Raw genomic sequence first — 24547 nt, 5'->3', positions numbered from 1 at the left:
TTTCATTGTCTGCTTATATGTCCCCTTTATTTATCTTATGGTTCTGACTTGGTGTACAGGGGAAATACTGTAAGAGCAGCCCATGTTCGGCATTCTGTCACTGTACATTTCAAAAGTGCTGAACACATAGTTATATTGACTACGTCTGTCGTCGCTCGCTCATTAATGTCGTAATCAATAGCCAGGTGTAGCGGTGATAAGGATTCACTCCATTGTGCTGGAAAGAAAAGCTCTGCTGTTGGTACAGCTTTATGTTGGCCCTAGCAGTTTTTGGGCACCGCTAATCGCCGTTATATTGCAATTAATGTATTGTTTAGTGTTGTGTTGTGTCTTTGCTGGCATGCTCCTTTGAGTTTGCCCCACCAAGATGTACATGCTAAAATCGCCACAGGTGCAATTAATGTATTGTTTAGTCTTGTGTTGTGTAGGAAAAAGCTGTTTGTGTGTAGGCAGGCAGGCTGTGTGTGAGGCTGTGTGTGAAGTTGAGTGTTGAGTCTACGCCGTTGCAGGTTGCAGACAGACACACAGATGGACACAGACAGACAGACAATTATATTCCCTCCATGCCTTTATATCTATTTGCAGACAACTCAAATGACGCGGGTGAATTAAGAGGAACACACCAGCAGCTACCGGTATTGACAAACACGTCTGGACTTTCTTCACGAGGAGGTAAGGAGGTCATGGGAAACACTTGACACAGACGGAACCCGCATTGCATCATGGACACATGGTACCCAACTCGAGCCTCGCGGGAAAGAGACTAGCCTATTGCAGCTTTATTTATAGAATACTAATTTATGCCCAAAATAACGGTCACAGTCAAACACATTCGACCGGATAGCTCTGCTGTCGCTCTGAGGCTTCAGATGCAGCTGCTGTCGAAAGGCATGCGCATCGACGCGGATAAATGCAGAAGTTTGGGGTCCTGTGTGTGCAGCGTGGGTGCACACAGCTATTCGCGCCAACCAGTCAAGGCACCAGCAACAGGCCACCGGTTATCACATATACCCGCGGAGAAGAGTGAATGAGATAGGAGAGTGCCTTTGCTTATGGATTAAATGACAACTGATCAAGGGGGAAAACTCAAGCTTTGAAGTTGGAGTTTATGCGCAGAACGCGCGGAGAAAGTCCTCATTTTGATTCACTCTGTTACACGAAAGATGGAGGGGCGCAGCTGACAGTTAGGGACCGTAGCCTCGAAGAGGAGAAGCACACCGGAGGAACCGAACTGCCAGAGGAGGGAAATGTGAGTAAGCTATGAATGAGCCCTTGGCAACCTGTTTCTGCCTCGAGTCCATCATGCCTATTACCGACGCTGGTATCCTGTCTTTCCCCGGTGAAGACGGGGTCAAATAATTTTGTTTTCATCATGTATCAATCGTTTAACTTCAGTCATGTGTTCATGCTCAAGGACAAATGATTTGGTTATTTCTATACAGTGTATATATATATATATATATATATATATATATATATATATATATATATATATATATATATATTCGGCATCATATTGTATATTCTGGATAGGCTACAAAATGTTTCTATGCCAAAGATTAAATAATTGTCAATGTAGTGACATACGTCTCTCTTGGCATCTTTTATTTACACACAAAAACTTGTGAGGAGAAGAGGTATAGGTGGTTATGCATCCTATTCTACTTTGCGCATCAAGTCGTTGTAAGGGCTCAAGGTCCTTAAAAGGTCCCTTGCTGCGGTGGTTCCTCTTGAAATTACGCACACGAGAACGGCTATTTTATTCGCTCCGATGACTTCCCTTTATATATTTCCTGTAACGTTTGATAGGAAATGAATGAGCTATTCGTCTTCTAAGACCGGTATGCCATATTTTGAAATTGAACCCACTCATTGACGCTCATTAACAGATGCAGTCTCTGAGAAAAATGTGAATGACGTCATTGAGAAAGTATGATCCAATCTGGAGATTTTATTTGTTTCTTTAAATGGTTTGACCCACTTGGAAATCCGAATGACAAAAAGAGAAATGTAAATGTTTTTAAATGGTTTGACCCACTTGGAAAACCTGATGTGTACCCCCGTACATGTACACACACACAGTGGGTTGCCAAAACAAACTCCACAGGTGTGTATTCATTCCAAATTGTACCTGTTGAGACTGAAGGTTGAACTGGGTCAGTGTGTTGGTGCTTGAGGCTGCGGAGCACCTAGTTCCACCTATTAGGGACAACATTACATCTATTTAACTACATTGCCACAGTAGTATCCGCAGGACATTCAAAGGAGAAACACACCTACAACAAATCAGAGAGAGAGAGAGAGAGAAAATAAATACATGTAATAACTCTTAACTCTTTGGGCCAGTGTCTGGATGATAATGGCTTGGATCATGTGTGAAATGCATGCATATTTGTGTGTGTATCTGTGTGTGCGTCAGGGGAAAACGACTGCCCCCTCTCATTGAAGCCACTGAAGTTCAAGGCCGGCCGTGGTACTGCTGGCATTGTTAGCAGAAAACAGGATCCCCCATTAAAATGTATGGAAGAATTTGGTAGATTTTCATGCAAATAAAAAAAATGGTTGAAAGGCAATCATGTTACCAATAATTGCTTATAATACACCCAATGTATATCCTTCAACCGATTCTTTTGAAATTGCACACAGAAGACGTTATAACCAAGGTGTGAATTACGATACAGCCAGGGGGGGCTCAGCTCTCCTAAATGCAACAAAAGTCCAACTTTGGGGGAGTCTCTAAATAATCCAAATGAACCATTCGCCTATTTGTTTGAAATGTGTTAAATATGTTTTACAGTGTTAAATATGAAAATAAAGGCATCCACTTGAAACAAACACCCCCACCTCTCCGTCATGGATTAAACCATTTATCTCTGTGTGGCAGAGCTGTCTACTCAGTATTGCTGAATTTCGGTCTCAGCTGAGCTCCTTTGATCATAGATTTTCCTTTCTACTTCCCAATTTGCACCATTTGTTTGCCATTCGTCCTTGATAAAAAAAAATGCCTTTATTCCAATGCATTCGATTTATCAGTTGATTTATCATTGTTTGCTTTTGTCAGTCAGCTGTTTAGAGAGATCATTGCTATGTTTTCCAGGTGCGCGTGGGTAGGCTACTGGTGTTCTCCGTGCGATCTCTGGCCAGAAGTAGTAGACCGTTTATTTAACTTTATTATTTTTGATCAATATTTTTCTTTCCTGAATCAGCTGATGGTCAACAATATCACTAGACAACTAGCCTACAGCTAGACACCAATGCGCATCCAATCCCTCAAACAAGTAGGCTATATTTTAATGACAGTAGGCCTATAAGGTGACTCTTTCGGTTAGAAGATTATAGTGAATTTGTATTTGATTTTGAGTAGTCTAATAATAGGGATTTTTCATCATTAACTGGGAGACACATTACCTTAAGCTAAACAGAATAGCTCATCTCACCACCATGCGTTTCCATCTCCTCCTCTCTCTCCTTTATTCCTTTCTTGAGCATGCAGAGTCAACAGTTTAGCGAAATATTTTTTGTTTTGCGAAAACATGTTACTATCTATGTCCCCAAACAGGTTTCCCAAATTAAGCACTGGGTAGCTGCAGGAACAGGGTTGGAGAGCCCATGGCATACATAGTTTGGGCGGAATATCACCGTCGCGCAGCTGAGAGGGTACACTACCGGAAGTGGTGTAGGTCTAGTGGAGGGTAAATGTCACTTTTTTTTTACTGCGACTGGCAATCAGAGTTTATCCACCAATTTGTTTTACCACTACATCACTGGCTACTGGTAGGCCTATTAGAAGTTAATGGTAATACACATTGTAGACTAGTCTAGTAAGTTGACCGTGTGTGTTAGGGTAACAATCCTGTTTTTCAGTTTCAGCCCCATTTCAGGTGTCCAGACTTTTCAGGCTGCAAAAAGGTAAATTTGTCAGCAAGACACATCAATTAATGTAGGCCTAAGGAATCACAATCGCTGAATGTCATTAGGAACACGTTGTGGTGTTTTGTAACAGATGTCTATTTCCATTCGTGAAATGGCGCGAGTATGCATGCAGTTTGGATGCCAGAATTATTTTATCATGACTGGTTGTGTTCATGCCACATTAAAAGGTAATTCATTTTGACCGTTTAAATTGTGTCTTTATTATTAGGCTCCCCAAATGTTTTTCTTCCCAATAGAGACCCCTGAATGTCATGGTGTAATTCACACTACACATTGGTTATAAGGATCATTTAGTTGCTAATGGCAACCTGCAGTAACCCGGTTGACCTTCAACTTGAGTTACTCAATGAGAGGGGGCAGCACTGAGTTAGCCTGCGACGTCACTTCCTGGAGTAGCTCAAACTGCGCGTCTCCATAGATGGGGTGGTTGTTTAGCAACTATAGGGCAAAACATACAGGGTTGGCTTAGATTGTCATGTAAACTATATTTCACGTCTCTAATGTTTATTGAAAACAAATACATTTACACAATGATTACTTGTTGACTCTCAAATACATTGTTACAGTTGTTGGTTAGCTAGCTATCGAATTTTTGCCATATTAGCATAGATATGACAACAGTCAAAACAAGACATGACATCAAGAACAAGATAAAACTAGCTGAAACGAGCCACCTAAGAATCCCCACATGGCAGCTTCTTGTCGTAGTTACTAGCTATCTAGACATTCATAATCATAACAAAACACAGACTTCTGCCCCATTGAAGCGTGCACATTGTTTTTTGTGACTTTGTCAGCTAACCCGTCTATGATACGCCAGCTTAACCGAAGGTCATTTGGCTTCACTGTGCTATTGAATCTTCACATAAGAATGAATGGTGTCACATGATTGATGGCTTTGTCCATTCATATATAGAGTTATTTGTATGCGTGCAGGCCGGTGATTCTGTTGGCCTGGGGTTCTGTTCCATTACCATGAGCCAGAGCCATGTATTCAGAGAATTGGGCCAACTTTTAGAATGTTTAATATTATTCTAATTCTACACATTCAGTTACATAGTTAAGTGATAATGCCCGAGAAGCCATGGTTTGGAGGATATATTGGCATGGCCCGAGACGACAATGGTTATTTTTTTAAATGTATTTTTATTCAAGTTTTACAAAATGTACATCAATGTAAGTACAAAGATTTGACCATATCCCATGACTAAAGGTCACACGGTGAGACATGACATCATTCACACTCATCATTTACATTTGGATATATGTCAGACAATCTGGATTTGGAAAAATGCACCCTATGTAAAACCTTACATTGTATGAGACCAAGACGAGCACAAGATGTAGTGGAGCTGTCACAACATCCACAGAAGGTGGCGCCTCTCCTCGGTCGAGCGGCGCTCGGCGGTCGTCGTCGCTGCGCCCCGTCTGCCTTTTGAGCGGAGCTTCTTTTTGTCATTTTTCCTGACTGTTATGCTCCCAGCCGTATGTGAAAGTTACCCGTGGATTTATTAAATTAAGATTGTTCCAACGGACCTCAGTCTCCTGCGCTTGACTCACTCCTTAAACTGTTCATTCCGCTCGTGACAGAATCCCGCACCACTTATGGAGTCAGCAGGGACAGGAACATTGTCAATGGAGGAACAAGTCGGCCAACATGCCAGCCTCCTCCAGCGACTGGGCACGGCCATGGACCAGGTGCTGACCCGATTGGAGAGCTGGGAGCGAGTCGCTCCATCACCCCCACCAGGACCAATTCATCACCCTGCGCCCCTACCGAATCCAACCGAACCCAGTACAAGCGGGATACGGATAATGGCTCCCAGGGAGTTCGATGGGACGGCCGCTGGGTGCAAGGGGTTTTTGCTCCAGTTGGACCTGTACCTGGCGACCGTCCGGCCCTCTCCCTCCTATGAAGAGAGGGTGAGCGTCCTCGTCTCGTGCCTCACGGGTAGAGCCCTGGAATGGGCCAACGCCGTCTGGGAGGGCCCAGACTCAGCAAAGGACAACTACCCAGAGTTCGCTCGCCGCTTCCGGGCGGTATTCGATCATCCCCCGGAGGGCAAGGCGGTGGGCGAGCGATTATTTCATCTGAGGCAGGAGACGAGGAGCGCTCAGGACTTTGCGCTGGAGTTCCGGACTCTAGCCGCCCGATCGGGGTGGAATGAGCGGGCCCTGATTGACCACTACAGGTGTAGTCTACGTGAGGACGTCCGCCGGGAACTGGCTTGCCGGGACCATACCATCACTCTGGACCAGTTGATTAATTTGTCCATCAGGCTGGACAACCTGCTAACTGCCCGGGGACGTTCCGATCGGGGCCTATTCATTCCACCTCCCATCCCTCCTGCTCCAACGCCCATGGAGCTTGGAGGGACCGCTGCTAGGAGGACCGGAGGGGGGGGCCTCTCCTGCACCCACTGTGGCCGTAGAGGACACACTGCGGACCGGTGCTGGAGAGGTTCTCCCGGGAACTCAGATGGCAAGCAGAGCACTCCATCGACCCCCCAGGTGAGTCAGCACCAGCCTCACCCAGACCCCCCTGTCGACCACATGTATGTCTCTGTTTTCTTCCCTGGTTTTTCCCCTCACTCCCAGTATAAGGCACTAGTCGATTCAGGCGCAGCTGGGAGTTTCATGGACCGAAGTGTTGCTGATAAGTTAGGGATCCCCCAGGTTAAACTGGACAAACCCTTCCCCGTGCATGCGTTAGATAGTCGACCACTAGGGTCTGGCCAAGTGAGGGAGGAAACAGTGCCACTGGTCATGGTAACGCAGGGGGGTCATGAGGAACGTATCAGCCTGTTCCTTATTGATTCCCCGGCGTTTCCGGTGGTGCTGGGACTTCCCTGGCTAGCCTCTCACAATCCTCTGATTTCATGGGGGCAGAGGACTCTTAAGGGGTGGTCGAGGGAGTGCTCAGGTAGGTGTATAGGAGTTTCCATCGGTGCAACCACGGTGGAGAGTCCAGACCAAGTCTCCACTGTACACATTCCCTCTGAATATGCCGATTTGGCTATCGCCTTCAGTAAAATGAAGGCGACTCAATTACCACCCCATCGACAAGGGGATTGTGTGATAAACCTCCAGGCTGGCGCAGCCCTTCCTAAAAGTCATGTGTACCCTCTGTCGCAGGAGGAGACAGTGGCAATGGAGACATACGTCACTGAATCCTTGAGACAGGGATACATTCGGCCATCTAAATCACCCGTCTCCTCAAGTTTTTTTTTTGTGAAGAAGAAGGGGGGAGGCCTGCGCCCGTGCATTGACTATAGAGGTCTAAATTCTATCACAGTGGGGTTCAGTTACCCACTACCTCTCATTGCTTCGGCCGTGGAGTCATTTCACGGGGCGCGCTTTTTCACCAAACTAGATCTCAGGAGCGCTTATAACTTGGTGCGTATCCGAGATGGAGACGAGTGGAAGACCGCATTTAGTACCACATCGGGCCATTATGAGTACCTCGTCATGCCATATGGGTTAAAGAATGCTCCCGCCGTCTTCCAATCCTTTGTGGACGAGGTTCTCAGGGACATGCTCGGGCAGGGGGTGATGGTGTACATCGATGACATCTTGATCTACTCCGCCACTCGCGCCGCGCATGTGGCTCTGGTGCGTAAAGTGCTTGGGCGGCTGCTGGAGCATGACCTATACGTCAAGGCTGAGAAATGTGAGTTCTTCCAACAAGCCGTTTCTTTTCTGGGATATCGCATTTCCACCACAGGGGTGGTGATGGAAGATGACCGCGTTACGGCTGTGCGTAATTGGCCGACCCCTACCACTGTGAAGGAGGTGCAGCGGTTCTTGGGGTTCGCCAATTATTACCGGAGGTTTATCCGGGGTTTTGGCCAGGTGGCAGCTCCCATTACCTCACTGATGAAGGGGGGTCCGGTGCAATTGCGGTGGTCGGCAGAGGCGGACAGAGCCTTCCGTCGTCTGAAGGTTCTGTTTACCAACACTCCGGTGCTGGCAAATCCGGATCCCTCTTTGCCATTCATAGTGGAGGTGGACGCGTCCGAGGCTGGGGTGGGAGCTGTGCTTTCGCAGCGTTCGGGCGCTCCTCCGAAGCTCCGCCCCTGCGCATTCTTTTCTAAGAAGCTGAGCCCGGCGGAGCGCAACTATGATGTGGGGGACAGGGAGTTGTTAGCCGTGGTCAAGGCTTTGACAGTGTGGAGACATTGGCTTGAGGGGGCACGTCATCCTTTTCTCATCTGGACCGACCACCATAACCTGGAGTACATCCGGACAGCGAGGAGACTTAATCCTCGTCAAGCCAGTTGGGCCATGTTCTTTATGAGGTTTCAGTTCACCCTTTCGTACATTCCGGGTTCTCGGAACCGGAAGGCCGACGCACTGTCACGTCTCTACGACACCGAGGAGCGGACCATCGATCCCACTCCCATACTCCCTGCGTCCTGTCTGGTGGCGCCGGTGGTGTGGGAGGTGGATGCGGACATCGAGCGGGCGGGTCGGCTCGAACCCACTCCACCTCAATGTCCTGCGGGTCGGAAGTTCGTTCCGCTGGGTGTTCGCGATCGTTTGATCCGATGGGCCCACACTCTACCCTCCTCGGGTCACCCTGGGGTGGAACGGACAGTGCGAGGCCTGAGGGGGAAGTACTGGTGGCCCACCTTGGTAGAGGATGTAACACACTATGTCTCTTCCTGTTCAGTGTGCGCCCAGTGTAAGGCTCCTAGGCACCTGGCTCGAGGGAAATTACAGCCCCTCCCCGTTCCACAGCGACCTTGGTCTCACCTCTCGGTGGATTTCCTTACGGATCTCCCGCCATCTCAGGGAAATACTACGATCCTGGTTGTTGTGGATCGGTTCTCGAAGTCCTGCTTCCGTTGCCGTCTGCTTCCGTTGCCCGGTCTTCCTACGGCCCTACAGACCGCGGAGGCCCTATTCACCCACGTCTTCCGGCACTACGGGGTGCCCGAGCATATCGTATCTGATCGGGGTTCCCAGTTCACCTCCAGGGTGTGGAGGTCGTTTATGGAGAGGCTGGGGGTCTCGGTCAGCCTGACCTCGGGTTTCCACCCCGAGAGTAATGGGCAGGTAGAGCGCATTAACCAGGATGTAGGCAGGTTCCTGCGGTCATATTGCCAGGACCGGCCAGGGGAGTGGGCGCGGTTCGTACCCTGGGTCTGGCTCTCGACCCGGAACCTGCCCCTCCGCCTGCCCTGCCGGAAGCTGGGTCCGCGATTTGTGGGGCCATTCAAAGTCCTGAGGAGAATAAACGAGGTGTGTTATAGGTTACAACTTCCTACATATTACCGTATTAACCCCTCGTTTCATGTGTCTCTCCTCAGGCCGGTGGTAGCTGGTCCGCTGCAGGACGCTGAGGTGCGGGAGGCCCCCCCCCCCCCTGGACATCGGAGGGGCCCCGGCGTACACAGTCCGGGCCATCTTGGACTCCCGACGTCGGGTGGGGGTCCTGCAGTACCTCGTGGACTGGGAGGGGTATGGTCCGGAGGAGAGGTGCTGGGTCCCGGCGAGGGACATTCTGGATCCAGCCATGTTGCGGAATTTCCACAACCTCCGCCCGGATCGCCCGGCGCCTCCCCCTCCGGGTCGTCCCCGAGGCCGGCATCGGCGCGCTGCGGGACCCGCGCGTCAGGGGAGGGGTACTGTCACAACATCCACAGAAGGTGGCGCCTCTCCTCGGTCGAGCGGCGCTCGGCGGTCGTCGTCGCCGGCCTACTAGCTGCCACCGATCTGTGTTTCAGTGTCTATTAGTTATGTCTGTTTTTTGTTTGCACCTGTTTTGTGTTTGTCATTAGTGGGGGGGTATTTAGTCTGTCTGTGTTTAGCTAGGATTTGTGCGGGATTGTTCGTTGTTACGTGTGGTGTTACGTATATTATATAGGCATTAGGGTTGCCGGGCTGCGCCCCGTCTGCCTTTTGAGCGGAGCTTCTTTTTGTCATTTTTCCTGACTGTTATGCTCCCAGCCGTATGTGAAAGTTACCCGTGGATTTATTAAATTAAGATTGTTCCAACGGACCTCAGTCTCCTGCGCTTGACTCACTCCTTAAACTGTTCATTCCGCTCGTGACAGGAGCGTACTCTTTCAATCACCTCATCCCACCACTCCTGTGTGAATTCAACACCCATTTACCGTTCCCAAGCAGATTTAGTTTTGTTGGTTTTTGTCTAATGACATAATACACAGATATATCTGAGAAATGACTGCTTTCTGTCAAGGTCATAGAGTCAATAAACCATCCCAGGGTTGGCAAGGGGGTGGAGCAGGGAAGCCAGAACATTGGGAGGAGACACAATGCCTAATTTGAAGGTAACGGAAAAAGTGAGATGGAGGCAAAGCGTAATTAGATGCCAGGTTGGGAAAACTAGAAAAAAAACATCAAGGCAAAGGGTGGCTACTTTGAAGAATCTCAAATATAAAATATATTTTGATTTGTTTAACACTTTTTTGGTTACTACATGATTCCATATGTGTTATTTCATAGTTGTGATGTCTTCACTATTATTATACAATGTAGAAAATAGTAAAAAATAAAGAAAAACCCTTGAATGAGCAGGTGTGTCCAAACTCTTGACTGCTACTGTAAGTCTTGGAAGGACTTAATACCTTTCCTTGTCCAGTAAGAGAAAGCATGATCTATTAGGGAAACAGGGAATAAGTGATTCTTATCAATAGGACCCATAGTAGATGCAGAGGAGAATTTAAAATGCAGTCGAAACTGGTACCAAATCTTAAGTTTGGAAAGCACTACAGGATTGCCAGTATAGTGAGAGGGGGGTGCTGGGAGAGAAGAGCAGAGTAATGCAGGAAGAGAAACAGAAATACAAGAATGTGGCACCATGGGGTATCTGGAGCATGTAACCAGAATAGCAATGTCTGAAAGTTGGCTGCCCAGTAATAGTATAAACAGTTGGGTAGTGCAAGTCCTCCACTAAACTTGCATCTCTCAAGTAAAGATATACTGACTCTGGGTACCTTTCCTCCCAAGATAAATGTGGTAACAACCTGATTGATTGACTTTAAAAAAAACATTGGTTAAAAACAATGGGATAGATTGAAATAGATAAAGGAATTTGGGTAAACTGTTCATTTTTACAGCATTAATCCTTCCTATAAGCTACCCCATCTCTGAAAGTCAGATTTAATTTGCATAAGGATGGGATCAAAATTAGCAGAAAACAGAGCATGTAATGAATGAGTTACATTCACTCCAAGGTATTTGAAACCTCGTTTTTCAACCACTCCACACATTTCTTGTTAACAAACTATAGTTTTGGCAAGTCGGTTAGGACATTTGTGCATGACACAAGTCATTTTTCCCACATTTGTTTACAGACAGATTGTTTCAATTATAATTCACTGTATCACAATTCCAGTGGGTCAGAAGTTTACATACACTAAGTTGACTGTGCCTTTAAACAGCTTGGAAAATTCCAGAAAACGATGTCATGGCTTTAGAAGCTTCTGTTAGGCTAATTGAGTCATTTGGAGGTGTACCTGTGGATGTATTTCAAGTCCTACCTTCAAACTCAGTGCCTCTTTGCTTGACATCACGGGAAAATCAAAAGAAATCAGCCAAAATATTGTAGACCTCCACAAGTCTGGTTCATCCTTGGTAGCAACTTCCAAACGCCTGAAGGTACCACGTTCATCTGTACAAACAGTAGTATGCAAGTATAAACACCATGGGACCACGCAGCCATCATACCGCTCAGGAAGGAGACGCGTTCTGTCTCCTAGAGATGAACGTACTTTGGTGCGAAAAGCGCAAATCAATCCCAGAACAACAGCAAAGGACCTTGTGAAGATGCTGGAGGAAACAGGTACAAAAGTATCTGTATCGACATAACCTGAAAGGCCGCTCAGCAAGGAAGAAGCCACTGCTCCAAAACCGCCATAAAAAAGCCAGACTACGGTTTGCAACTGCACATGGGGACAAAGATCGTACTTTTTGGAGAAATGTCCTCTGGTCTGATGAAACAAAAATAGAACCGTTTGGCCATAATGACCATCGTTAGGTTTGGAGGAGAAAAGGGGAGGCTTGCAAGCTGAAGAACGCCATCCCAACCATGAAGCACGGGGGTGGCTGCATCATGTTGTGGGGGTGCTTTGCTGCAGGAGGGACTGGTGCACTTCACAAACTAGATGGCATCATGAGGATGGAAAATTATGTGGATATATTGAAGCAACATCTCAAGACATCAGTCAGGAAGTTAAAGCTTGGTCGCAAATGGGTCTTCCAAATGGACAATGACCCCATGCATACTTCCAAAGTTGTGGCAAAATGGCTTAAGGACAACAAAGTCAAGGTATTGGAGTGGCCATCACAAAGCCCTGACCTCAATCCTATAGAAAATTTGTGGGCAGAACTGAAAAAGCATGTGCAAGTAAGAAGGCCTACAAACCTGACTCAGTTACACCAGCTCTGTCAGGAGGAATGGGCCAAAATTCACCCAACTTATTGTGGAAGGCTACCCGAAACGTTTGACCCAAGTTAAACAATTTAAAGGCAATGCTACCAAATACTAATTGAGTGTATGTAAACTTGTGACCCACTGGGAATGTGATGAAAGAAATAAGCTGAAATAAATAATTCTCTCTACTATTATTCTGACATTTCACATTCTTAAAATGGTGATCATAACTGACCTAAAACAGGGAATTTCTATTAGGATTAAATGTCAGAAATTGTGAAAAACTGAGTTTAAATGTATTTGGCTAAGGTGTATGTAAACTTCCAACTTCAACTGTATACAAGAGACAGATCCATGTGCTAAATTTGTCCCCAAATCCACATTTTTTTAAGAACAGCAAATAAGTACTCCCATTCAATTCTGTCGAATCCCTTCTCTGTGTCTAGGGAGATTACCACTTCAGGGGAGTGAGATACATTTTTGTAATAAATTATGTTAAACAGCATCCGAATATTAAAAAATGAATACGTATCTGTCCTTTATCAAGCTTGTTTGTTCCTCTGATATGAGTCTTGGTAAGACTACTTCCAGTGGCCTCACTATCACATCCTCCAGCACCTTTACATCCACATTAAGGAGGCTTAGGGGCCTAAATGAAGAACAGGAAGTGGGGTCTTTCCCCTCCTTAAGGAGAAGCGCTATTGAAGCCTGTTTTAGGGTAGGTGGCACCGAGCCACATTCAAGTGACTCATTATACATAGATACAAGTAAAGGGGCTAACTTGGTATGGAATTTCTTAAAGAACTCAGCTGGAAACCCATCAGGCCCTGGAGCTTTGCTGTTCTGCATTGACTTGATAGACTGAGTAACTTCTCCAAGGCTGAGAGGAGAATCAAGGTCATCTGCAGTTTCAGCCTCAACTGTGGGAGTTTCCAGTTCACCCAAAAATGTAGTCATATTGGCAGTATCTGATGGAAATTCAGACATATACGGGGAGGAATAGAAATATTTGAAGGTGTCATTGATCCCCGTAGGATCAGAAATCAAGCTATAAGAGGAATCTTTAATTTGGGGAATCAGACCGGTAGCAGTGCTGCATTTTAATTGGTGTGTGAGCAGACGACTTGCCCTGTAGCCATGTTCATAGTAGGTACCACGTGAATGCAATTGTAACCATTCTGCATCTGTAGTGGACAAAATATCGAATTCAGATTGGTCTAAATCAAGGATGGCTTTAGGCAGTTCTTCTAGTTTAGCTTTCCAAGTTTTGTTTAAATGAGAAGAATAAGAAATAATGTATCTTCTAAGATAGGCCTTAAGTGATTCCCATAAGAGAGAATGAGAGGCTGAGCTTGTCTGATTTGAAAAAATAAAATGATCAATAGAAGTGCAGATAACGTTACAGAAGTCTGCATCAGACAGGAGAAGAGAATTACATCTCCAACAGAGAGGAGTATGAGTTTGTCCTGATAGGACTATGTCAAGGGCTAAAGGTCCATGGTCAGAAATTACGATGGGTAAATATTCAGAAGAGGTGACATTTGGAAGTAACTTGTGATCAATAAAGTAATAGTCAATATGAGAAAAAGAATGGTGTACATGTGAAAAGAAAGAACACTCTCTTGCCTGGGGATTCTGAAATCTCCAGGGATCTGTACACCCATTCTGAACCATAAAATCTAAGAAGGACTTTGACATAGCAGAAGGAGACATAGTTCTGGGGTTGGAGCGGTCTAACGCCGGGTTAATAACACAATTCAGATCACTGCCAAATATCAAAAGATGGGTGTTCAGAGAAGGGATTTTCCCCAGCAGCACATTGGCAAATTCAACATCATCAAAATTGGGAGCATATACATTGACCAATACTACAGGTGTGTGCCAAATGGTGCCAGTTATGGTTAAATATCTCCCATTACTGTCTGAAATAACATTAGTAGTAGAGAAATGTAGTATTTTAATAATCAAAATTGCTACCCCTCTGGCTTTGGAGTTACAGAGAGGGAAAAAAGTATTTGATCCCCAGCTGATTTTGTACGTTTGCCCACTGACAAAGAAATGATCAGTCTATAATTTTAATGGCAGGTTTATTTGAACAGTGAGAGACAGAATAACAACAAAAAAATCCAGAAAAACCCATGTCAAAAATGTTATAAATTGATTTGCATTTTAATGAGGGACTCGTCAGTGAAGAGCACTTTTTGCCAGTCCTGCCTGGTCCAGCGACGGTGGGTTTGTGCCCATAGGAGAAGTTGTTGCCGGTGATGTCTGGTGAGGACCTGCCTTACAACAGGCCTACAAGCCCTCAGTCCAGCCTCTCTCAGCCTATTGAGGACAGTCTGAGCACTGATGGAGGGATTGTGCGTTCCTGGTGTAACTCGGGCAGTTGTTGTTGCCATCCTGTACCTGTCCCGCAGGTGTGATGTTCTGATGTACTGATCCTGTGCAGGTGTTGTTACACATGGTCTGCCACTGCGAGGACGATCAGATGTCCGTCCTGTCTCCCTGTAGCGCTGTCTTAGGCGTCTCACAGTACAAACATTGCAATTTTTTGCCCTGGTCACATCTTCAGTCCTCATGCCTCCTTGCAGCATGCCTAAGGCACGTTCACGCAGATGAGCTGGGACCCTGGGCATCTTTCTTTTTGTGTTTTTCAGAGTCAGTAGAAAGGCGTCTTTAGTGTCCTAAGTTTTCATAACTTTGACCTGAATTTCCTACCGTCTGTCAGCTGTTAGTGTCTTAATGACCGTTCCACAGGTGCATGTTCATTAATCGTTTATTGTTCATTGAACAAGCATGGGAAACAGTGTTTAAACCCTTTACAATGAAGATCTGTGAAGTTATTTAGATTTTTACTAATTATCTTTGAAAGACAGGGTCCTGAAAAAGGGACGATTCTTTTTTTGCTGAGTTTATGTAAGTAAGTGGAATGCAAATGTCACACGCGTCGTTATAGGTAGTGGACCAAACTGCAGCGGGTATAGTGAACATCTTCTTTTATTGAAGAAAACCAAAACACTTACACAAAACAAACGACGAAAACCAGTCCCGTAAGGTGCACTGACTATTCAAGGAAACAACCACCCACAAACACAAGAGAAAACTAACCCACTTAAATTTGGCCTCCAATTAGAGGAAACGACAACCAGCTGCCTCTAATTGGAGGTCGTTCCAAAACCCCAACATAGAAATAGAAAAACTAGATAAACACATAGAAATAGAAAATATAGAACATAAACCAAAAACCCCGAAACACACAAACCAAACACCCCCTGCCACGCCCTGACCAAACTACAATAACAAACAACCCCTTTTACTAGTCAGGACGTGACAGCAAAGTAAAAATTTGGCATAATTAACTAATGTGTAGGAGCCTCATCCACAAGCTTCTTCTCCATTCACATGCTCAACCGGAATCCAAAAACGTTATTTTGATTAATGCATTTCACGGTCATAGCCAGTGGTAGTTGTGAAATACACACCATCTTGAACGCGGTTTTAACCCATCAACATCCAGGATTAGACCCACCCATGGTATAACATTATTTGAAATATTCCCCATGTAATGTTAATCGGGCGCTGCCACCGCTGCCATTAAATGTTTTAGTGCCATGTAAAGACATCATAATGCAGAAATCTCAATTGCCCAACTCTCTAAAGCCCTGTTTTCATTGGCACTTTGAAGTCAACCCAGGTTGGACTGGCCTTGGTGGGCTAGCTCACATTGCGTTTCCCCTTCCTCCAGAAATGAGAAGTTATGTCATGTTGCTAGGTAGCCAATGTGTGACTGCAGCTGGGTTTGCTAATGTTAGCTAGGAAGATGTTGGAGAATGTAATTCACACTCACCATGCTGTAACTAAAGTTACCCTATACTCCTGCCAGTGCCAGACAGACTCAGAGCCATATATTTAGCTTGCTGATGTTAGCTAGCTAGCTAAACAGTTAGCATCATGGCTAGCATAACAGGCTACCTACCTAGCTTAATTCCTACCTTGATGCCATGGCATTGGCTATTAGCTAGCTAACCAAGCAAACCAGACGACAGGTTTTATATGATGTAGCTAGCTAGCTATCTAGCTTTCAATACGACCTGGCCAGCTAAAATACCTGCTCGCTCACATTAGCTAGCTAGCTTGTTTCAACTTTGATTTGATAGCTAATGTTAAGTAGCTAACGTTCAAGGGCTGACTGTTCTCATAAAAGTGTATTGTTTAGTGGAAAAATGTATGAAGGATCCAGCTATGGTGGTAATTCGTGTCATGTCTGACAACTGCAGTACTGCTTGTCCATGTGCTAGCTAACAGCAACAAGCCCAGATGAGCTAGCTAACATTGTGTCAGCATCAAGCAGTGATCAGCTTGGTGGTGGCATAGTAAGGGCATCACCAGCCCGAATTCTAATCGAGCTGGCACCAGTTGTGAAACTGGGCAGTGCTGGCCCGAGTTTCCCTCAACCCAGCTCGAATTTGAGAATTCCATTCGAGCTAGCTTGAATTTGACCCTAATTTGGCCCTAATTTTAAGTGCCAGTGGAAATGGGGCTTAAATAGATGGCTCTGCCATGAGCCAATTCCATTACCGTGCCAACAGCCTATCAACAGCCTCAATACTGCAGTGAAATTCTTCTGTCTCAGCCAATCAGAAGCTGTTTCTCTCAGGGGAATTCAGTCTTTCATTTCATAAAATATCAAAGCCACTGATACCCAAAGGCCCTAAAGGCCTGGAGCTAAATGGCAAATACGCACTGCACAACAAACATAATATAGCTATATTTAGTATGCTAGTTGAAAACCACAACATGTAATATTAATAAGGAACAAATGCAGTGACCGATTGCCCAGTTTTGTAGGCTGCAGATTGGGTGAGTGAAAGGTCAATGTTGAGTATCATCAAAAGTTGACAAATTCCGTTTTGAATATGGGGTATGAAATCATATTGTCCTTCAGCAGATAGATTTTTCTGTATTCTGTCTTGTTCTAAGGGCAGTTGGAACTAATGGGATTGGTTGAAGCTCAACAGTCAGTGGGCAGAGCTTGTGCTAGGTGGAAGGTTGGTGATGGATGGGGTGCAGGGCGGAACACGCAGGATGCTATACAAGGTTGCTGGTTCAAATTCCACCCCAACTCTAACCCTAAACTAAATAAATTGGAATTACTTGCTTAAATATAACCAATCAAATGTCAAGGAAAACTCCACTGAGCATTCATGAATGTCTTGAAACTTGGTTCAACCCATTCAAATCTCCCATTGCACTCATCTCTTGCTCTTGACAGAAAGGCAAAGCCTTTTACTCCCTCTTTATCTTTAGCACTAAATTATCCATTCATCTTCAGAATGTCCTCATGTCAAAAAGTGCTTTTTGATGGTTCGTCTTGATGTCTCTTTTCCCTCTGATTGACTCATTGACTGTGCGATGACGGATGGCGATGTATACAAAGCAGTACTGTAAATGAACACTAACTTTAGTGGGTGATTCAAAACACTGCATGGACTCAATGGGCTAGTACTTTATGACCCTGCATAGCTACCAGCATAGCAACTAGTCTATAATCCATTTGAATTACAGTACCTTTACTTTATTAGGTGAAACAGAGCTGAGGGCTCTTATTCCAGCCCTGGTCACCCAAGCACTTATCTATCCCTTTTCCCCACTAATCCATTGTGGAGAGACTGGTTCTAAATGCTGTTATTGGGATTGTACTGCAGTTCCCTTTTCCCTGAGCACTCAGTGTGTTAAAAGCATAGCTGTGTCAACTGTATGGCTACTGTGCTGTACATCTGAGAGATACTTTGGCGTACAGCCAGGCCATGGTTAGTCAATCCTCCTAGACCCAGACGTTGCTTATCTGAACTGAGATCCAATTTATACCACACATGCAGACAACAGCAGCTAAAGTGTAGATTTATGTATCAAGGAAGCCATGGACTATGCATGTCAATTGGATGCGGCTATACAGACAGCATCTCCTGTGTATATTATAGGCTGAGAATGAGTAAAGGCGAGTATATGTGTGGAAACCGCTCTCAGCAAGGACAATTGTCCAGAAGAGAGAGCATGTTCCATTCTTTTTGCCATCCTCCAGAGAGATAAGTGGATGTTTTCGCTAGTGGGTACCAAAGAGTCTTGAGAGCAGATTTGCTGTAACATTCCATTTGATTCCCTGTGTAAGTTCAGGTGAAAGGGGCATGGGAACAATAACATGTATATTCAGCAGGCCTTCCTGCAGCCACAGCTCCATACACAAGTAGCCTCAGTTGTCTTGCGCGGTGCTATTCAGCGGCAGTGGTGCTGAAATCAGCTATCAACTGTCTTCTATTTACTTTGCGCTGATTGTGGTGTTCTCCATGGTGCTGAATGCTCGTGCTCCAGTATTGGGGTACAAAAATGGATTACCGCAGGCCAGTTTAGATGTCTTCATTTATTTTCTGCTTTTCCCAGAAACTGTTAGGCCATTAGCCACGTTGACAGTCCTTTACTAGGTCTATTCTGGATTAATTAGCACTTTAATGATCATTTTGTTTTAATCGATATGTCTGCAAAATATTGGACTAGTCTTTATACAGAAAGTCGCAAGTTACATATATTCCAGGAGTCCCAAATACATAGTTAATTGGTGATCATTAAGTCAGTTACTTCTTAATTAACTGAGCAAAAATGAAGCATATCTACTCTCCTGAACTGAGGTAGGATGAAATTGCTTCTTGACAATGATTTAAGATCAGTGTTTTTCTGGCCCATATAAACTGTACTTTGGGCTACTGTATTGTTCTTTAAACAAGTGTAGCTAAGGTTATTTATTACCAAACCTCAATGATAACCAGTTCTCACCTGCAGGCAAAAGAACAACTGAGCGCCAACGGATAGATTCAAGGATAAACAGATAAGAGGTATTGGAACGAATACAATACATCATTGTAAGGTCATTGTGCTTGGACCCTGCACCACCCCTGCAAAATACAAAACATGAACTCTGCTCCCTGCGAACTCAGCTGGGACAGACTGTACCAACACTTGGAGGAGGGAATCGGCGTTGAAACAACCCGCATATGCGGCTACTCATCTGGCTCTGATCGCGCTAGTTGTTCAGTAGCAGCGGAGGGACTAGGCTATGATAATAACCTGTTACACAGCACATGTATCGATGGCTATAGCTGTCTAAAGGCCAAAACATTCATCTCGTGAGTGACAAATGAATGCGCACCGTGGATAGGTCATATGGATGAGGATTTTGAGACGATGCCGGCAAAGGACAAAGCCGAGAATCGGTCGCTCCAGTACCAGCAAACTTTGGTAAGTTTTTTGTGGGATAAGCCCTTACCCTTCATTATTTGTTCATGTAAAGTTATGAGTGCAAATCACGTGGCGATATGCACCATGAATTTTAAATCCCGGGACACAGTCAATGTTTCAGAACAATGTCCGGGACACGGTCAGTTTCAGAACAATGTCATTCACAGAACATTGGAATCCCAGAGAGTCTGATGGTGCTTTTTCTTCCATATAATTGTTGTTACTGGGCTGCTGGACTGCTGGGCTGCTGGAGTGCTGGGCTGCTGGGCTGCTTGAGTGCTGGTCTGCTGGGCTGCTGGGCTGCTTGCGAAAATATGTGGCAGCGACTAATAGATTCAAGACAAACATCCATTTCAAACGCCTGGCAATTTCAAAAGCTGGGCACCGGCATTTTGTGTATATGTGTGTGTGTATGCGTGTGTGTGTGTGTGTGTGTGTGTGTGTGTTTGATTGCCTGCGTGTGCGTGTGTGCGTGTGACAGTGATTCGTGGTTTGTATTCCAGTGTGAAATGTTGATCTCAACACACTAGGCACATAGGTCAATTCAACGTCTATTCGACGTTGGTTCAACGTCATTTAATTGAAATGACGACGAAACAACGTTGATTCAATCAGTGTGTGTCCAGTGGGAAGGAACAGTTACAATACGGAGTGGCTAGTTGGACTTAAAAGGCTGCCCGCCGGTTGTCGATAACGCACTCAGTCGGGATCATCCATCGTCCAGCGCGCTATTTTGATAGCGCTCTGAAGTGGAGCAGAGCATGGAAGGTGGCTTGCCAGGTTTCACTGATTTATTAAGTGAATGACTGGTTGTCTGTTTTTTTTTCAATTCAGAAATGCATAAGGTATATAGAGCTAGGCTGTATCACTGCAGAGGCCTACTCTCTCATCCTTTTGTGCTGTCTCTCTATCCTCCTCTCCTTTTCCACCATCCTCTCACTCTCTCCAACCTATTTCCATCCACTTTCCTCCACCCAACTCATCTTCCTTCCCTCTTTTCCACTTCATCTTCCTTTCCCCCTCATTCCTTCCTTTCCTTGTTCACTCTGTCCTTCAATTGCTCCACCTGTGTGTACATATTTCAGCCCATCTACACATGAACTAAAAGTGTATCTGATATGAATAATAATTGTTTTGAACACTTATGTGATTGATAGACGTAGCCTGGAGCACTTATAGGGATATCTATAGAGAGAGTGATCACACAGGATGCAGAGAGAAGGAGAGAGCGAGAGAGAGTAATCAGACTGGGATGCAGAGAGATGGACTAATTGAGAGAAGGAAGGATTGAGAGAGAGAGATTGAGTGAGAGACACAGAGAGAGACAGAGAGAGATTGAGTGAGAGTGATTTGACCAGGATGAAACGAGATGGGACTGATAGATAAATGTGTTCCTCCATAACTATGTGTTTCTTTTACTGAAGTCCAGCCTTTTGTTTGTGTGTGTGTGTGTGTGTGTGTGTGTGTGTGTGTGTGTGTGTGTGTGTGTGTGTGTGTGTGTGTGTGTGTGTGTGTGTGTGTGTGTGTGTGTGTGTGTGAGAGAGAGAGAGAGAGAGGGAGAGGGAGAGATATACTGCAATCTCATCAGACTGCGTTCCTTTATCTATATGAGACTGCAGTAGTTGTCTGTCTCTGTGGCTCTTATGAGTGTGAGAGAGAAAAAGAGAGGGAGAGGGGCTCTCAATGCATTTTTTGAGGTTTTGTGCTCTGTAGGTAGGCATCAAGTGGCAACAGCACACCCGGACAACATGCTAGTGGTGCATATGTGGGAGTGTCTCGTATATGTGGGAGTGTCTCATATATGTGGTGTATGTGGGAGTGTCTCGTATATGTGGTGTATATATGGGAGTGTCTTGTATATGTGGTAGTGTCTTGTATATGTGGTGTATATGTGGGAGTGTCTCGTATATGAGGTGTATATGTGGGAGTGTTTCGTATATGAGGTGTATATGTGGGAGTGTCTTGTATATATGGGAGTGTCTTGTATATGTGGTGTATATATGGGAGTGTCTTGTATATATGGGAGTGTCTCGTATATGTGTGAGTGTCTTGTATATGTGGTGTATATGTGGGAGTGTCTCGTATATGTGGGAGTGTCTCGTATATATGTGGGAGTGTCTCGCATATGTGGTGTATATGTGGGAGTGTCTCGTATATGTGGGAGTGTCTCGCATATGTGGTGTATATGTGGGAGTGTCTCGTATATGTGGGAGTGTCTCGTATATGTGGGAGTGTCTCGTATATGTGGGAGTATCTCGTATATGTGGTGTATATGTGGGAGTGTCTCGTATATGTGGGAGTATCTCGTATATGTGGTGTATATGTGGGAGTGTCTCGTATATGTGGGAGTATCTCGTATATGTGGTGTATATGTGGGAGTGTCTCGTATATGTGGGAGTATCTCGTATATGTGGTGTATATGTGGGAGTGTCTCGTATATGTGGGAGTATCTCGTATATGTGGTGTATATGTGGGAGTGTCTCGTATATGTGGGAGTATCTCGTATATGTGGTGTATATGTGGGAGTGTCTCGTATATGTGGGAGTATCTCGTATATGTGGTGTATATGTGGGAGTGTCTCGTATATGTGGGAGTATCTCGTATATGTGGTGTATATGTGGGAGTGTCTCGTATATGTGGGACTATCTCGTATATGTGGTGTATATGTGGGAGTGTCTCGTATATGTGGGAGTATCTCGTATATGTGGTGTATATGTGGGAGTGTCTCGTATATGTGGGAGTATCTCGTATATGTGGTGTATATGTGGGAGTGTCTCGTATATGTGGGAGTATCTCGTATATGTGGTGTATATGTGGGAGTGTCTTGTATATATGGGAGTGTCTTGTATATGTGGTGTATATATGGGAGTGTCTTGTATATATGGGAGTGTCTCGTATATGTGGGAGTGTCTTGTATATGTGGTGTATATGTGGGAGTGTCTCGTATATGTGGGAGTGTCTCGTATATATGTGGGAGTGTCTCGCATATGTGGTGTATATGTGGGAGTGTCTCGTATATGTGGGAGTGTCTCGCATATGTGGTGTATATGTGGGAGTGTCTCGTATATGTGGGAGTGTCTCGTATATGTGGTGTATATGTGGGAGTGTCTCGTATATGTGGGAGTGTCTCGTATATGTGGGAGTGTCTCGTATATGTGGTGTATATGTGGGAGTGTCTCGTATATGTGGGAGTATCTCGTATATGTGGTGTATATGTGGGAGTGTCTCGTATATGTGGGAGTATCTCGTATATGTGGTGTATATGTGGGAGTGTCTCGTATATGTGGGAGTATCTCGTATATGTGGTGTATATGTGGGAGTGTCTCGTATATGTGGGAGTATCTCGTATATGTGGTGTATATGTGGGAGTGTCTCGTATATGTGGGAGTATCTCGTATATGTGGTGTATATGTGGGAGTGTCTCGTATATGTGGGAGTATCTCATATATGTGGTGTATATGTGGGAGTGTCTCGTATATGTGGGAGTATCTCGTATATGTGGTGTATATGTGGGAGTGTCTCGTATATGTGGGAGTATCTCGTATATGTGGTGTATATGTGGGAGTGTCTCGTATATGTGGGAGTATCTCGTATATGTGGTGTATATGTGGGAGTGTCTCGTATATGTGGGAGTATCTCGTATATGTGGTGTATATGTGGGAGTGTCTCGTATATGTGGGAGTATCTCGTATATGTGGTGTATATGTGGGAGTGTCTCGTATATGTGGGAGTGTCTCGTATATGTGGGAGTATCGTATATGTGGTGTATATGTGGGAGAGAATCTGTATTTTATTGTCTCTTTTCTTGTTTTGTGTCGATAGGTTTCTTTTGGTGCACATCCGTGTTCAAGAGTGTGTGTGTGTGTGTGTGTGTGTGTGTGTGTGTGTGTGTGTGTGTGTGTGTGTGTGTGTGTGTGTGTGTGTGTGTGTGTGTGTGTGTGTGTGTGTGTGTGTGTGTGTGTGTGTGCAAGTGTTCATGTGTGTTGGTTTGTGCCCCTGCCCTCTGCACATGTATGTAGCGTGCTGCATATGAGACACAGGGCTATTTTCAGTCTCTATGGGTGTTGAGATCAATGTAAGTTATGTGTCTCAGTGAGGCGTTCAATAGTAATGTAAAATGGCGGTCGGAGTCTCTCCGCTACGTGTTGTCTGGTCTGCCCTTGTCTTCTCCTCTGACCGCTATCCAACAGCACCATGATCGATGTCCTCATCCTTCACTAGCTCTGGACCTCCAGTTCATTACAGAGAAATAGATGGCCTATACAAATGCATGTGTAAGGGATGTGTGTGCCTGTGTGCCAGCATGTATGATGTATGGTGTGTGTACATACACGTGTGTGATGTGTGTGAATGTATGACTCAGACTCAGATTGCAGCCTGTGCTTTATATACAGTACATTAAACTCCCTTCATCTGAAATGGAGGCAGGCCTTTGTTCTCCTCAGGGAGAATTGATTGACATATGGCTCATATTTCAGATATTAATCCAAATATGTGAGAGAGGTAGCTGACATTTACTTTGAAGCCAGCGGGCCCAGTACCTTTTGAAAACACATGTAGAAATCTAATATGGGGTTTAAGTTTGACAGATGCCTCTGCTGTGTATTGGTTTTTAAACAGAGCCTGCGCCTCGGAACTACAGATGGGGCTGAAACCGAAAATATCTCTTGTTTTATTAGACCAAGGGTGGGCTATTTTACACTGTCAGGTCTGGTGTCCAGCAGTGATGTAGTGAAATACACGTATCCACCATTTATATCCTTTGGAGAATAGCCTAGCATTTAAAATGAACCAGTAATGGAACTAAAATTGCCTTTGTTAGCATTAGTGTTTACCTTTCTCTTTACCACTACATTTCTGCCAGTGTGGGTGCAGGTGTTTGCTCCATCCAGGCAGTAACACACTCAAATAATCATAATCCAT

General features: G+C 45.0%; 1 protein-coding gene across 1 annotated transcript in view; it reads left to right on the top strand.

Moving 5' to 3' along the window:
• Nucleotides 1-631: 631 nt before the first annotated feature.
• The window catches only part of LOC106599558 (chloride channel protein 2), a 127468-nt gene continuing 103552 nt past the window's right edge, over nt 632-24547 (top strand). Inside the window, exon 1 of the mRNA XM_045714612.1 lies at nt 632-1249. Coding sequence (XP_045570568.1) covers nt 1109-1249 — 141 coding nt within the window. The 5' untranslated portion in view covers nt 632-1108. The remainder of the gene's footprint in view (nt 1250-24547) is intronic.

This window comes from Salmo salar, chromosome ssa03, assembly GCF_905237065.1.
Source record: "Salmo salar chromosome ssa03, Ssal_v3.1, whole genome shotgun sequence".
Lineage (NCBI taxonomy): Eukaryota > Metazoa > Chordata > Actinopteri > Salmoniformes > Salmonidae > Salmo > Salmo salar.
Note: the sequence above shows the minus strand (reverse complement) of the source record. Positions and strands in the feature narration are given on the sequence as shown.